This window comes from Anomaloglossus baeobatrachus, chromosome 3 (genome assembly GCF_048569485.1).
Source record: "Anomaloglossus baeobatrachus isolate aAnoBae1 chromosome 3, aAnoBae1.hap1, whole genome shotgun sequence".
Classification (NCBI taxonomy): domain Eukaryota; kingdom Metazoa; phylum Chordata; class Amphibia; order Anura; family Aromobatidae; genus Anomaloglossus; species Anomaloglossus baeobatrachus.
This window is the reverse complement of record NC_134355.1, coordinates 199,046,112-199,063,537: the sequence shown is the minus strand read 5'-3', so window position 1 is coordinate 199,063,537 and position 17,426 is coordinate 199,046,112. Positions and strand designations below refer to the sequence as shown.

Here is a 17,426-nt window from a genome sequence, read left to right as displayed (position 1 = left end):
GAGACAAAAACAGACCTAGGGGATGCTGGGGGTACAGACAGACCTGGGGTATGCTGGCGGCACAGACAGACCTGGGGGAACAGACAGACCTGCGGGATGCTGGGGGGTACAGACAGACCTGGGGGACACTGGGGCACAAACAGACCTGGGGGCACAAACAGACCTAAGGGACGCTGGGTGCACAAACAGACCTTGGGAAACCTTGGGGCACATGCGGACCTGGGGAACTTTGGGGACACAGACACACCTGTGGGATGCTGGGGGCACAGACAGACCTTGGGGATACTGAGGGCACAGACAGACCTGGGGTGCAGACAGACCTGGGCTACGCTTGGGACACAGAGAGCACTGTTGGTGATGGGGCAGCCGCTCCTCCTCTGCGGAACGGGAGTGCATTGCGCGCCTACTCCGCCCACAAAGTACGTCATCACACTGGTACTGGCCACCGTCAGGACATAATCCTTCAGTCTAGGCATCACAGCGTTCAGCATTGAACACTGCATGCAGGGTTTAATGGGCCAGCAGCCAGAAAGACGCTGCTGCCGCCTGAGCACTGCTGTCCCTAGGAATCTGCCCCGCGGGTTGCAGGTTCCCCACCCCTGATCTACATAGAATCATCAGTAACAGCTCTCATCTCCTCTCAGTAATGGGAAAGTCTTCACTGAATACAGATTTTACCTCAGAATGAGAATTTTCATAATGATTGATCAATTCTGGGAGAGGAAGAATTAAGGCCGCTTTACATGCTACAATAAATCTTACGATGTGTCGGCGGGGTCACGTCGTAAGTGACGCACATCCGGCATCGTAAGTATGATTGTAGCGTGTAAAACCTCCGTGCAATAGCGTTTGAACGAAAATCCGTTCATCACATGCACGTTGTTCATTACTCAAAGATTGAACGTGCGGTTGTGCAATGTTCCCGAGGCAGCACACATCGCAGTTTGTGACACCCCGGAAACATTGAACGACAGCTTACCTCCGTCCGCGGCTCCCGCCGACAATGCAGAAGGAAGGAGGTGGGCTGGATGTTTACTTCCCGCTCATCTCCGCCCCTCTGCTTCTATTGGCCGGCAGCCGTGTGACGTCGATGTGACGCTGAACGTCCCTCCCACTCCAGGAAGTGGACGTTCGCCGCCCACATCGAGGTCGTATGGATGGGTAAGTACGTGTGACGGGGGTTAATCATTTGTGCGGCACGTTCAACAAATTGAACATGCCACACATACGATGGGGGCGTTGCAAATCGCATACGATATCGTATGCAAAATTGCAACGTGTAAAGCAGGCTTTAGATGTGTCTGATCAGATTTATTACAGAGCTGCTTATTTTCACTTGTACTATTGATTTATGAAAGAAAATTTAAAACAAGGATTACGCTTTAAAGGCATGTAAAACATTTTTACCAAAACATTTTAAAGGGATTGTGTCTTTTCAGAAAATCTTTATTTCAGTTGCAGTTTGCTATAAAAGAAAAAAGAAACTGCTTTAGGCTAAGTTCACACAGGGCATCTTTTGCTGTGCTTTTGGTGCGTTTTTGAGGTGTCAGAGATGCACCTAAATGCATGCATTTCCTTCTCCCAAAGTCTATGAGATTTCTATTTTGCTGTCCACACTGTGCATCTTTTTTTGTCTGCATCTTGGCTGTGTTTTTGAAGATGCAGCATGTTAATTTTTTTGCGTTTTTGCCAGCGTTTCTGAGCCCTTTCAGTCATAAGATGAAAAACGCTTTGTGCAAAATGCGATAAAAACTCGGCAAAAACTCATGCGTTATTTTGCGTTTTTGCCGCGGGTGCGTTTTTTGAGGCTGCATCTTTGTGGTTAGGAAAAGATGCAGTGTGTGAACATAGCCTATCTCCCCCTTCCCGGTCCTGCACTGAGTCTGTTACTCCCGCTCCCTGATATTGGCTGCAGCTTTGACATCACATCGACACCTGGCAGCCAGTCAGCGAGATCAGGGGCTCTGAGCAGGGCATTCTGTCTACATGGGCAGAGCTACAGAGCTCACTGATTGGCTGCAGCATTGACGTCACGACAACACCTACAGTAGCAGCCAGTCAGTGAGCTTAGAGGCTTTGAGCGGGTTGTTGTGCTATATGGGCAGAGCCTCAAAGCTCACTTATTGGATGCAGCATTGACGTCAGACCAATTACGCCTGGCAGCCAGTCAGTGAGATCAGGGGCTCTGAGCAGGGCATTCTGTCTACATGGGCAGCCCATGTCATGACAACACCTGGCAGCTGATGAGTGAGCTCAGAGGCTTTGAGCGGGGCATTCTGTCCACATGAGAGCTGCAGAGCTCACTGATTAGCTGCAGCATTTACGTCATGTGGAGTCCTAGCAGCCAGTCAGTAAGCTCAGCAGCTCGGAGTGAAGTGTGTGTCTACATGAGCAGAGCTCACTGATAACTTTCACATGAAGAGTTTGCGTGCTGGCCCTGGGGTTGGGCTCCTGTCCCAGCAGCAGGACAGGACAAGGTTTTATGTGTGAAGATATAAGCAGAGCTGAATGCCAGGGGGGGTTGGCTGACTGGCCATTTTGTACTGTTCATACAGCGGCAGTGACGGAGGAGGAGGCTGGCTTAGCTACTGATATGAGCAGACAGCCAGTCCCCTTCTTGACACAAGAAAGCCTGTCAGACACAAAGTGGACGAGGGCCTGGGGACAACCACCTTTCATACGTAAATGATCTTCTTAACCCCTTAACAACCGTGGACAGTAAAGTTACGTCCTAGCGATCATAGTGTTAATCCCCTCCTGGCTTACCCGGGCAGTCGGGGAGGACCGCGCACATGTTAGCTGATTTATACAGCTGACATGTGTGCCTTCTAGGTGCGAGTAGATCCGCGATCTGCCCTTACCTGTCAACCTCTTAAATGCCGCTCTGAAACTGTCACAACGGCATTATAATAGCATTGACAGTGTTCGTTTACTTACCGCCCGACACCGCCTGATCACGTAGATCCGATGGTTGTCATGGCAGCACAGGGTCATGTGATGACTCTAGTAGCTCACATGACTCACTTCCTGTCTCACACGGCCGTGTGCTGTGTGAAATAGGAGATGAGCATATCTGGTATTCACAGCTGTGCAGCTGTGATTAGCAGATATGGAAGAGTGATCCGACTGCTGATTGTAAGGGGTACTTTACACGTTGCGACATCGTTACCGCTATATCGTCGGGGTCACGGTCGTTGTGATGCACATCCGGCGCCGGTAGCGACATCGCAATGTGTAAATCCTAGGAGCGACGATGAACGAGCACAAAACAGTCAAAAATCGCTGATCTGTGTCACGTCGTTCATTTTCATAATGTCGCTCCAGCTGCAGATACAATGTTGTTTGTCATTCCTGCAGCACCACACATCGCTGTGTGTGAAGACGCAGGAACGACAAATATCTCCTTACCTGTGTCCACCGTCTATGCGGAAGGAAGAAGGTGGGCGGGATGTTACGTCCCGCTCATCTCCACCCCTTCGCTTCTATTGGCCGGCCGCTTAGTGACGTCACGGTGACGCCGAACGCACCTCCCCCTTGAAGGAGGGATTGTTCGGCGATCACCGCGACGTTGCCGACAAGGTATATGTTCGCTACGGCAGCGATCACCAGATATCGCATGTGCAACCGGGGCGGGTGCTATTGCGCTGGACATCGCTAGCTGATGCTAGCGATGTCACAACATGTAAAGTACCCCTTATAGTCCTTTAGGGGGACTGGTAAAATAAAAAAAAAGTAAAAAAAAATGTTTTAAAAAATAAAAAAACCTAAAAGTTCACATCACCCCACTTTTGCCCCATTGAAAATTAAAGGGTTAAAAAAATAAAAAATATACACACATTTAGTATCGCTGCATTCAGAAATGCCCGATCTATCAAAATATAAAATCAATTAATCTGATTGGTAAATGGCGTAGCGGCTAAAAAATTCCAAACACCAAAATTACGTTTTTTGGTTGCCACAAATTTTGCGAGACGCAAAAAATAGGCAGTCACTGAGCCATAGATCCCGAAAAATGAGAACGCTACGGGTTGTGGAAAATGGCGCAAACCGTACGCCTTTTTTCGGACAAACTTCTGATTTTTTTAACCTCCTAGATAAAAGTAAACCTATAAATGTTTGGTGACTACGAACTCATACCGACCTAAGGCATCACACTGACACATCAGTTTTACCATATAGTGAACATGGTGAATAAAATATCTCAAAAACTATTGTGCAGTCACACTTTTTTTGCTGTTTTTCTGCATTTGGAATTTTTTTGCCGTGTTCCAGTACACTATATGGTAAAACTCATGATTTCATTTAAAAGTACAACTCATTCCACAAAAAACAAGCCTTCACATTCCTATATTGACGGAAAAATGAAAACATTACCGCTCTTGGAAGAAGGGTTGCGAAAAAAAAAGGTCAATCGTGAAGGGGTTAAGTGGCATAACGTGGTGATACAAGCTGATGTAACACCCCTTTTACATATATTTCCAGATATTAACTATATTATTATTATCTTTATTGCATATAGTTATCCTAGTGAGCAGCAATGGGCATCAGAGGACTGCAGAGCTTTGCCCAGAATTCCTGCCTGAATGTGTGCAGCATGGTCAGCCTAAGGACTATGGTTACCAGCTACAAGTCCTCCTATCCAGATTGTGTTCCCACCATTGTTGTCGATGCCATGGGTTGTCTACGTTCCTGGTACACCCCAGATGCCTGGATTCACGGAGGACAGTGGAAAGAGTACCTTGCCAGTTTACAGCGCTTTATCGCCGCCTTTCAGAGTGCTGGAATTCATTTAGTGTTTGTCTTTGATGGTGTTATCGAACAAAAGAAGCGCACAGAATGGGTGAGGCGACGAATGCATGACAGCATGGAGGTGTCCAAAATATTTCATGTCATCAAGTCCAGCAGACAGCAGCCTGGTCGCAACATGTTCTTTATCCCGTCGGGAATCTCCACTTTCACACGCTTTGCCTTAAAGGCTCTGGGCCAGGAAATCATTTGTTCACAGGTTGAAGGTGATTATGAGGTGGCGGCTTATGCCCTCAAACACAACTGTTTAGGAATTTTAGGGGAGGATAGTGACTATCTCATCTTTAAAACAGCCCCATATTTTTCCATTAATAAACTTTGCTTGGACAAACTCATCACCCTGATGTACTGCAGGGAAAGCTTCTGTGGAGAATTGGGCCTTCGTATGGTAGACCTACCACTACTTGCCTGTCTTCTGGGCAATGACATCATTTCAGGTAACATGGTGGCACAGTTTCACAGTAAATGCCTAAGTGGATACCGGTCACAAAGTAATGAACGCAACAAAAGGGCCAATGTCATTAGGGCTGTGGCTACTTTTATTTCTCAGATACAACTTCTGCCACAAGGTCTTAAAGAAGTGGAGAAGATGCTGCCCCCAGGATTTACACTGAATCTGTTGAAGAAAGGAATAGAGTCCTACATCCTACCACAGCAAAACTCGCCTTGGCTACCTGGGAGTCCCCAGTCCTATCCCTACTGCACCGACAAGTCAAGAACAAGCATTTGTCAGGACCAAGAGATATTACAGGTAATTTCTACTTTGCCTATATTTAGCTGAGCTGTAATAATAGCACATTCTAAGCACTATAATAAAGCCATAAACCTCAGGCGTAGGCAGGACAGCACCTTTCATACTCAAGCCTGCCTAGCAGTTAGCAGAATGCCGGCTTTACCCAGCCAGGGCAAATGGCTATTTTTGCAGGAGAGAGTCATACATAGCACACATTGTACTTGTGTTACATGCTTTACCATCCATGTAATATGTGCTGTCTACAGTGCCTATCTACCTTGGTGCACAGAGGGAGATTTTGAACAGGAGACCCCCTCTATAATGACATCTCCCTTAAGGGGCTTATCCACTACTGGACAACCTCTGCTTAATCACTTCATTATTCCACATAAGATAAATACAATTGATAATGATCGGCTGCAGGTCTTCAGTATTCTGTCAGAACGGATGTCATGTCTGGTGGGAAAATGGAAGGTACAGCTGGTCAGTGGCCACGGCAATGTCACGTGACCCACCGAGAATAGCAGTGCTGACATTGCAGGAATGGCACTGCCCTGCTTTTATTTTATATGGGCCACTGTTGGCAGAAATCTAGTAGGTTTGGACTAGCAACTTGCTGGTCATACAGGACCAGATTCACTTTCATTTTGGCAATGTAGTATCATGGTACCTTAACTTTGTGTTAGTGAAAAAAGCACATACATAAGTCATTAAAGGAAGAGCGTCCCACAGCGCCCAATCAGATTGTTTCCTTAGTTGGATTATCCGAGACAATGCCCTCTCTTGTATTAATATGACCTGTATAACATACCTGCTTTTCTCAAAGTGTCTGTATTGCCAGTCCGGATCACAGGTCATGTGTATATCTCTATAGTGTATCTATCTCTGCTGATGCTCCACACGTTCCTGTGAGAATCCTTTTCCAATTTAGCTTCCGATTCTACATTATCAGGGACGTCATGTACAGTGGAGCAGATTACCGAGTATATCTACTTAGTAGGTGACGACTTTCAGATCACAATGTTTTTCTCGGTGACAAAACAGACTACATAATGAGAAGTATCAGTATGAAGGCCTGACTGAGGGCCTGTATCGTCCATCATGTGCCCCAGCTTGGTCTGATGTTGTCATGATTCATCTTCCTGATAAGCCCTACTCTTTGCCATCATCTCCCTGATATATTTCTGACGATCCTTATATTGGGGCTGTAGTTGGTTGGATAAACTATACTGCGGTCTGTCCTGTGTATAAGGAGAAGGTATTGTGAGCACCTTCACTTCCACTTCTTCGTCATGTTTGACAGGTTGTAAAGCTCTCCTGTGCTGGAAATGCCTTTCATGTCTTTACACGTACGACAGCTTGAAAGATTAACAGGTGTCAGCAGTTAAAGATAGATTGAATCCCACATGAAAGCATGAAAAGAAATGAATCAATATATCAGCTCGTACAAAACCTTTTGTGAATCAGGTTGCACATAATACATAAACACATATTGAGCTGGAATTCCCATTATTCTGGGGTAGGTGGTACCACCATGTAGGTCCTGGGACACGGAGTAGGTGTAGAGATTGTGCAATTTACAGAAACATAACTATGTCTCATCATAGTCCGGCCTTCATATTCCTTTACCCAGGAGCCAACGCACCTAGACGTTTGTTGCATATGCCTAACTTTTTGGGCTAATTATCTTGTATATAAGAACATTTTTTTATGACTTTATTCTCTAAGGCCCTGTGCGCATGCTGCGCATTTACCGCAGATTTGCCGCGGAATTGCTGCAGAAAATGTGTCTAACATTGCTGCAGTCCTTCCCCAGCAAATCCTATGGGTATTAAAAAATGTTGTGCGCACACTGCGTTTTTTTACACCCGCAGATTTTCCGCTGCGGAATTAATGAGCATGTCACTTGTTTTCCGCAGGTACCTACGGTTTTAGCTATAGATAATGGTAAAACCACAGGGAGTTATTTTCTGAAAATCCGCGGCAAAACCGTGGGTGCGGTTTTACCGCAATTTTTACTTTGGGTGTGGGTGTGGGATTCTTTCAGAGGGTCCGGATTTTTCTCAAGAAAAAGGCACTTTCTAGTGCGCACATAACCTTAATCTTAGTGATTACCGATGGCGGCAGCTAAGACACTTGTAGAAGGCATCTATCCACACAACCGCTGTCAGGAATAGATAGAGCTGGACATCTGCAGGGATATGCTTGTGAGTAGCATTTTAGGGGCTGTATGACTTTTCAAAGTCAGTTTTATTCCAGATCCTGATGCTTTTAAACTCTGGAGGTGATTCCTAGTTCTGACGTGCACCCGGGTTTCTGTGGTGCACGCTCCCCACCCCTTCCCCTGTCCGCCTGATTGATGGCTGGAGAGTATAGGGGCGTGCTGAAAGTGGGAGAAATTAGGGGCGATAAAGAGTGACCGACATTCTAATTCTTATTTCATAAATGAATAGTACATATGAAAATAACCAACTTTGTAATATAATGCCCTCCTTTTGTCTCTTGGACTGATGTTTCACTCTGAATTCATGAATAAAATTGGTAATCCGTCGAGACAGAGGTCCCCATTACTGAGATCAGATACAGCAGTTGGTGCTTTTAAAATTCTATGGAGGGAGAGAAGTGGGCCACATGAGATGGACATGGACGTTGGGGTTTGCTGCAGTCACACCTGAGCTATCACCCTTTTTTGTCTTTTCTCGGTTTTATGTTTTCCCATTTGCTTTCCCTCTATATCACAGGATTGTGAAATGGAACTTGATATCAGAATATTCTCATCATGTCGACCTATCATGTGCAGATCAGATCATCTTCACATTTCCACATCCAGCCTACATTCTCATGTTCTTTGATCTGTACAGATTGCCATAGAGGAACACTACAAAGGAGACAATGTCATGATCTGCAATGTTCTGTGTTTTGGAGAAAGTGACTGCAGTAACACCTTGGAAGATGAAACGGACCCGCACATCCCTTGTCAAGCCCTGGTGTATAGAAGTGCACGTCAGCATACTTATGCCATTCTGCTTGGCACTGGTAATGGTAAGCACCCCAGTCTAGCCATTTTTAATTTAGAGATTGAATAAAGGTCCAGCTACTCTTTCTGTTTATATTGGATCCATTTTGTTTCTCTGGGGATTTTGAGAAAGGCAATGTATGACATATAGCTCAGGTGATGGCACAGGTACCAGTACTCTGCTACATACAGTATATCACAAAAGTGAGTACACCCCTCACATTAATGTAATTTTTTTATATCTTTTCATGGGACAACACTGAAGATATGACACTTTGATACAATGTAATATAGTCAGTGTACAGCTTGTATGACAATGTACATTTGATGTGCACTCTAAATAACTCCACACAGCCATTAATGTTTAAACCGCTGGCAACAAAAGTGAGTACACCCTTACATTTTTGAAATTACTTTCTTATATCTTTTCATGGGACAACACTGAAGATATGACACTTTGATACAATGTAATGTAATCAGTGTACAGCTTGTATGACAATGTACATTTGATGTGTCCTCTAAGTAACTCAACACACAGTCATTAATATCCAAACCACTGCAACCAAAGTGAGTACACCCTTAAGTGGCAATAGCTAAATTGTGTCCAAAGTGCCAATATTTTGTGCGGCCACCATTATTCTATACTCTCCCATCCTCCATGACGCCATCACGGAGCTGGTGGATGTTACAGACCTTGTGTACTCCAACATCATTTTCCTGTCCAGTAATAGTACAGCTATATAATATAAACAATATCAATATGGTGTCACCGTCATTGTATTGACCTGTGGAATAAGTTTAGTATATCAATAATACTGCATGGTGAATGCTGTAAGAAAAAGAAGAAAAAGATATTAAAAAAACGATTCCAGCTTTATTGTCCCAGGGTTATTGTATATTTTGTTCATCCCTCCTATCACACAAGGAAATAAAAAAAATCATATGTACGGGAAAATGGCACCATAACAAAGTAGCTGGCTCCAAAAAAGCAGCCCCTCATGCCTAATACTGTACTTTCTAAAGAAAAATAAAAAAGTTTGGGGACTCAGAATAAGGCAACCCCTCAGCAAAATATTTTGTATAAAAAGTGATTTTACTGTGCAAAAAAAATGTAAAACATAAAAAAACTCTAAGGCCCTGTGCGCACTTACCGGATTTTGCCGCGGATTTTCCACGGATTTGCTGCATGTTTCGCTGCAGAAAATGTTCATAACATCTCTGCAGTGAATCACCAGCAAATCCTATGGAGAAAAAAAATCCTGTGCGCACTAGGCGGAATTTGACAGCTGCATGTTTTGCTGCGGGATTCCCGCAGCAAAAACAAGTGCATGTCAATTCTTTTCCGCACATCGCTGCGGGATTTCACTCCATTGACTCCAATGTTAATCATGAAATCCCGCAGGGAATAACGCAGGCAGCAAATTCTGTGCGGTTCACTGCGTTTTCCTGCGTTATTCCCTGCGGCATTTCGCGGTTTACCTCCGGTAATGTGCATCGCTTGTCTGCGGTTTTGCAGGGAAGTGATGTCATTACAGGAAGAGGAAGCCGTGCAGAGAGTAAACACACACAGATCACACACACACAGACATCACAGACACATAGAACACAGACACAGACACATAGAACACACATAGAAAGAAAACGGAAATATAGAAAACAAAGAACGTGGGCTCCGCTGCATATTCACCTTCCAGCCGAGGTAAGCACACAGCCGCGGCCCGGTATTCTCAGGCTGGGGAGGGAGAGGGGCAGGGTTAATGTCCCCCGCCTCACTCCCCCTCCTGCAGCCGAGAATATCAGCCGCAGCTGCCCCGGCACTGTCGCATGTATTATGCGGCAGCACCGGCGTGTCCTCGGCTCTTCTTGCCGCCGTGTAGCAGTGGCAGCAAGGTAATACAAGGGGTTAATGATGGTGGGGGACCACCGCCATTAACTCCAGGCTTGATCATGGCAGCGTCTATGTGACAGCTGACATGATCAACCCGTAAGTAAAGTGAATAAAACACAGACACCGAAAAATCCTTTATTTTAAATAAAACAAACAAGCCTCGTTCACCATTTTATTAACCCCTCCCGCACCAAAGCTCCGGCGTAATCCACCGCTCCGGCGTAATCCACAGGTCCTGCGCTGCTTCCATCCAGCCGCGACTGTCACAGACGCAGCGCTGAATGAAAGCAGCAGACAGCAGAGGTAATTACCGGTCATTTCCCACAGCCGGTAATGTGAACTCACTGCCGACCGTGGGAAATGCAGCGATCTGTCCTCTATCTATCTATCTGTCTGTCTATCTATCTATCCCTCTATCTATTCTTCTGTCTATCTATCTACTATCTCAGGATTAAATTACTTTTTTTTTTTTTTTTTCAATGTGCTTTATTGCATTGAATGCAATAAAGCACATCCCAACCCGCACGCGGCAAAACCGCGGCAATACCGCGAACAATACCGCGGCAAACCGCATGCGGTTTTCGGGTGGGGTTTCCCGCGGTTTTTTACCGCGGGTGCGGTAATCTTTGAGAGCATGCGGAATTTTCTCAAGAAAATTCCATTTCCCAGTGCGCACATAGCCTAAATTTGGTTTTATTGTTATGAAGTGGATGTGACGGAATACAATGAACATACCACTTAGGGCTGACCCATAGGTCGGTTAGCGCCTCACCAGTTTCATCAGTGTTCTTGGTCAGGGTGTCCTCAGCGTGTCAGCTTTTACCAGCAGAGTTGGTTAGTTTTTCTCAAATAGGAAATAGAGTTCCTCCAACTTCTCCTATCAAACAGTCCATGTAAAATGAGCAGCTTATAGATGGCGTCCGAGGGCAGCCAATTTGATCACTGACCCATAGACTTGCATTAGTCAGTTTGATCCGACGCTCAGATCAATAACAAACATGTATCCATGCTACCCCATACGTATGAATTCTATGTGTGAAAAACTGAGGTCTGACTGAGCTCTTATACCAACTGGTAAAAAATTCATATGTACGACAAATAGTAAATTACAGCTTGTCATGCAGAAAATCAGTCCCCGCACAGCTCCGCTGGCAGCAAAGTGTGACACTTAGAATAGGACTCCAGTATTGGGATGATGGAAATGTGATGCTTAGTATCCCTACTGTTCAGCTGTTAGCTGGTCCCCCCCTCCCCGGCAGCCGTAAGAAAAGAGTACGAAGCCACCCCACTCACACTACTGATTGGCAGATTTCCGTGTGCACTGTGTATAGGCAGAAAGTTGGCAATCAGTGGTGGGGACGGGGTTATAGAGAGCTCATGAATATGGAGGGCTACACTTCATCAGGTTTACTAGTCCTCTAGTGATGATCTCCTGCTGATAACACAAGGATTTGTTTCCAAACTATAGCAAGTAGCTCAGTAAGTGACACATCGCTGTAATCAGAGTCTCTGTCTCTACATTATGCTGCTTTCAGATGAGGTAGCACCATCCTGGTGACAGATTCCCTATAGGGGCACATTCACAGCCTGTTCATTCCCTGTGAGATTTTTGAAGTCATACTTGACAATGAATGGACATTCTCCTGTATAGCTGGGAAGTATTGCCCTATTCTCCATGTGCACCTGGTCGTGCCATAGTCATGATGCATAGTGGTGGCATTGCCTAACACAACAGTCTGAAAGGAAACCGCTGCATACTTGTTGTTGGGAGCCGTGCATTTCTTCGCACTTACATCAGTGTTTTCTTATTATGTCTGCGGAGCTGGGACTCCCTTTACTGATGTATGGGGGATTGTTGTATTGTTAAGTAAACCCTTCAGCAGGAAAATGTCTTATCTTTCATCGGTGCAATGCAGGCGTTAATGACTCGCACTGTAAGTTAAACATGTTCTTTTTATGTTTTTCCTCTAGCAAGAAATTGAGGAATATGCCGAGGTGTTTTCATGGATGTGTTAGTCTCAGTCGTGTTTCCAGCAATTGTTGTCAAGACTCCACTGAAATGTACAATTAGTGTTGATGGGGCTACAATAACACTAAAACATCTGTCTATATAGATCGGAAATCTACAGCACTGGTCAAATAAACAGAGAACGCAGACATAGGCCCCTGAACAGCATTTGCAGGGGCTTTTTAAGTCTCTTTTCTCATTTGTGTTTCTCGTTTCATATTCGTTGCATTTTTTGCACACAATTCTTCAAAATGGTGCACATGGTACATGAATTTGTTGCAAAGTAACAAATGGTCTTAAATTTTGCCTTTAACTTCTTCCAGTCCACCCATAGACTTTTAAGGTCTGTTCAGTCCTCATTGTACAGTGATAGTCTAAAACGTTAATGCAAGCTCTATATAGAGGACAGGGATGGTTTATTACTGTCTCTGCCTTCTTGATATCTGTATACTAGCGGCGCTTATTCCTCTGCACCCAGTGGGTATATGATTGCTGGGTCCTGGGAGACTCAGTCAGCTTTGCTACGCAGCCAGGAGATGGCATTTCCACTGTAACTGGGCTAATATACCAGCTCCAGTGACATGAAAAATCAAATTAAAAAAGGATTTAATTGTTGAAATGACACCCATCCCCATTTCTCCTCCATCCAAAGGTCTGTAATAACCTTATGGAGCTTTACAATAATTGAAATAAAAGAAAAATAAATAAAAACATAAAAAAGTAGATAAAGAGAAAAAAAGTCCCTTCCAATCCAATTCACTGTTACCTAGCCGAGACACCATCATAAAAAATGATAAACTGTATAATATAAAAATAATTGTTAGAGAAAGAGGAAGACACTTTACAATGTATTTCAGTGGTTCTTTGTGAACATCAAAATAAACCAAGTAACGTAAAAAACAGACACATTTCTTTTCTTTTCCCTCTGAGATCAACAAAGACTAGAAAAAAATCTGAAAATAACATAAGAATTAAGCTAAACATATTACAAAAAAAGCAAAATATATTTGAATAGCCAAATGCAAAAAGTATTTATAGTTCAATCTTTGTTACTGCTTGATTTTTGGGGGGATCTTCAGACTAGTGGTGGCATGGAGCATTGGGAAACTTGTCGTATTAAGCCCTTGCCATTACAAAAGCTTCATGACCACTTCTCGTGAATATAGTTTGATTTCAGTTTGTTTTATCAGCTCTTGATGTTCTCTATTACTAGGTTCTCCAGATACATCTCCTGGGGTCCATGAGTGGTATGTATACCACGGCAATATGCTGCAGAAACCAGAGTTTGTTCCTGCAGTTCCACTTTCCATACCAGGTGAGATATCAAAAGTAGGTTTTTTTCCACATATTTTAGGTTAATAGTAAAGTCATTGGAAGTTTACAGTGACCAAAAAGTGGTGTTATTATTACAAATGCTCATTCATTGGTGAAATGATCTTCCATGCATCATAAAAGAACCATGTTCTCGGCGATGTATGGTCCTGTGTATAGAGGGCTCACACTGCTGAGAATACTGGCTGCCTATGTGTACCGTTCAATCTAATATGGATTGCTTAGTGTGCATCATTTACTCTAGTCTCTCTGTGTAAACAGGCATCTAAACGACCGCTAATCAATACAAGTTTACAGATTGGCAGTTGTATCATGTCACTGGTCCATCTGTTTAAACAGGTCCATCTGTGTAAACGGGTCTGTATGTGTAAACGGGTCAGTCTGTGTAAACGGGTCAGTCTGTGTAAACGGGTCCGTCTGTGTAAACGGGTCCGTCTGTGTAAACGGGTCCGTCTGTGTAAACTGGTCCGTCTGTGTAGACGGGTCCGTCTGTGTAAACGGGTCCGTCTGTGTAAACGGGTCCATCTGTGTAGACGGGTCCGTCTGTGTAAACGGGTCCGTCTGTGTAAACGGGTCCGTCTGTGTAGACGGGTCCGTCTGTGTAGACGGGTCCGTCTGTGTAGACGGGTCCGTCTGTGTAAACGGAATACATGAAATAGCAGAAACTGCTGTGTGAATACTGACTTGAAAAATCCAATAGCTATATGTAGGAGTGAAAATGTGAAAAATGGAATCTGCATTACTGCCATGAACATATGAATCAAGAGAAATTTAGCTACTGAATTGATCAATGCAAACGTTATGAAAAAAGGATTGCTAAGGGATTATTTCTGACTCAACCATCTCTCAGATAAGTTTATTTTCCCTATCTTTCCTGACTATTAAGGGTATAACCTCTAGACCTCATTTGATCACGAGGGAGACTAGGGATATCCTAGGAGGGAAAGCCGCCGAGGAATGGGGGCACCTCTTTACATTTAGGGCGTACTGTGACTTTATGTTGCATCTCCATTGGCAGGTAGAGGAAAGAGAGAGTAAGGGTCATTTAGACATTATACCTTTGGCAGGATTATTAATGCGATTATCTATGGAATAATTGTTTTGTTCCTCTGGGTGGATATATTGGAGCTGTCCCATGGTCCTGGGATTATGTTTATGTGTTATATAATTTTCACAGGTGGAATTTTGAATTTTTAATGAATTTCAATAAAAACTGTTTTTATACTATTTAATTTGAGGTAGCATTCTGGGTTTACATTGATTTACTACCTTTTGCAATAGGTTTCTAAGTGTTAAAGGTCCCTCATACATGACTCATGTTTGTGATACATTTACTGTAGTAAAATGGTGACATCAGGCATTTAATCATTATTATGATGCCATAATCAAGCTGTTTAGATAGAACAGAAAATATATTTATTAGAATACAAGTTTAGAACACAAAATCTTTAATAAATTGTAAATATGTAATACACTAGGCAGTAAAGTAAAACAGTTTTCAACAAAAACGTACTGAATAACATTTGTGCAGTCTATGAATTTGCTCTAAGAAATAGAATTGCCTCCATCAGATCCTCCTTCGCAGATGACCTCAAATCTAATCTATTTTAAGGCTAGAGAACAACCTCTCTACACTAACTTGGGTTGGTGGCAAAGTGATAACCACATGGGCAACATCTCTAACAATCTCAGGGTATAAAGGAATTGCCTCGTGCACAGTCAGGTTTGATGAATGGTTGAACTCTTCTACTTCTTTGAGAGCAAGTGATACAGGTAAAATATATCTTTGTACCGTGTTAGCAAGTAGAGATAAAAAATTGTTTAAAAGAACTGAAGTCCTCAGTGGTTGATACCTTTTAATGGCTAACTGAAAAGATGGTAATAATAGCAAGCTTTCCAGACTATGCAGGTCTCTTCTTCAGGCTCAATATAACATAAAATCTGAAGAGTCACATATTTATACTGCCCCATTCTATGTCCTGTTGTGTATAAATATGTGACTCTTCAGATTTTGTGTTATATTGAGCCTGAAGAAGAGACCTGAGTAGTCTCGAAAGCTTGCTATTATTACCATCTTTTCAGTTAGCCATTAAAAGGTATCAACCACTGAGGACTTCAGTCCTTTTAAACAATTTTGAGAGCAAGTGAAAAGTTTTGCTGAAATCTGGTCAATTTGTTTGCTAATTAAGTGGAATCATTTTCCCTGCGGCAACACCTTGCTGCTCTATGTCATCTAAATACTTTTCAAAATTAAACTCTTCAACTAATGAGGCTGAATATATAGCAGCAGTAGCACTGTCAGGATCCAAGTCCTCTTGCTCTTGGCAGTATGTAGCCGTTCATCCTAACTGCTACTGTGACGCCCTGGCCTATCAAGTCGTCGCAAAGGTGCCGTGCAATCTGCCCTTCTGCATGGTACCCGCTCCTCCTTGGTTACGGGTCTTGTCCCTTTGGTGTTGCTAAGAACAGGGCACTCTGAACACTCTGCACCACACCCACCAAACACCCATTGGGCAGCCTGAGGGGAATAGGGCCGCCCAGATGGAGGGATGGTAGAAGGAGGGCCAGAAGTGTCAGGTGTAATGGAGAAGTGGAGGGAGAAGTGCCAGTGAGCGGTGACAGGAAAGGTCACGCTGTGGAGCTGGGCTCCTGAAACTGTCCCAGGTGCCAGATGTTGGTCTGGCCTGGAAGGAGCCGGAACCCCGGTCGTAGGGGGTAGTGACAGGGGGCATGGTACTGCCACGGAGGGCAGACCGGCGGCCTTGTGCTACAACCGGGCAGGGGCCAGGGCACAACGGGGTACGTGGACCCTAGGCTGGGAAGTAGCTTCACGCAGCCCAGTAATTCACCCGACGGGAATGGAATCTTCATGAACCGCTCCCCACCCGCTCCACAATTGGAGTACTAGCGCAACGGAGGGATAAGACTTCCCAAAACCGTCCAGAAAATCCCAAGCGTGAACCCTGAGAGCAAGCTCACCCTGCTAGCCACGCAGGTGAGCGGGACCCAAGTAGTTCTAGGCGAAAGGTATCCATCAAGTGTAAACTCGGTGCCAAGGGACAAGGCTTCAGACCAACCAGCAACACCAAAAGGGCACGGACCCAACGTGTTCGGACTAAGGCTAAAGGGCGTTCAAGACTTTGGTTTACCTGGTGTCAGTGTCAGCATCTCTGGACTGTGTGAGTACGCTGTGCCCCTTTGCTCCCAATGGGTCCCCAGCCTGCCAGCACTGAGCCCCGGGACACCTTCCCCTGCCCACGGAGGGGTTAACATCAATAGCTGCCATTCTATCGCTCCCGGGCGCTCCCCTCACCCCTAAACGCAGCAGCGGTGGTATCCCAACTTTTACCACGAACCGTGGGTGGCGTCACGAACATTATCGAAATCCACCCTTTCTACCTCCCTTTTATTTTCGAGAGGCCGCGCGACCCCCCTCCGGTCCGGAGACCCCTCAAGCCACTGCAGATTCGGATCCGAGCAGCCCGTCGGCTATCGCGGGGGCGGCACACCTCCTCTGTCAGAGCTTCTTTTCCTTTAGTAAGCAGTTGATCATCCAGCAATATACGATGACTTGGGTCCACATACACAGCTGTCAGAAGAATTTTATTTTCTAATAGCAGTGTCTCTCTCCATTTCTTTGAAG

At 44.6% G+C, this 17,426-nt stretch overlaps 1 protein-coding gene across 3 annotated transcripts in view; it reads left to right on the top strand.

The window, feature by feature from the left end:
• The window catches only part of FAM120B (family with sequence similarity 120 member B), a 280,814-nt gene that overhangs the window by 28,565 nt on the left and 234,823 nt on the right, over nucleotides 1-17,426 (top strand). For all 3 annotated transcript variants that reach the window (XM_075339687.1, XM_075339685.1, XM_075339686.1), the window contains 3 exons: nucleotides 4,520-5,557; nucleotides 8,401-8,581; nucleotides 13,665-13,766. In XM_075339687.1, the coding sequence (XP_075195802.1) occupies nucleotides 4,538-5,557; nucleotides 8,401-8,581; nucleotides 13,665-13,766 (1,303 nt within the window). In that variant the 5' untranslated portion in view covers nucleotides 4,520-4,537. The remainder of the gene's footprint in view (nucleotides 1-4,519; nucleotides 5,558-8,400; nucleotides 8,582-13,664; nucleotides 13,767-17,426) is intronic.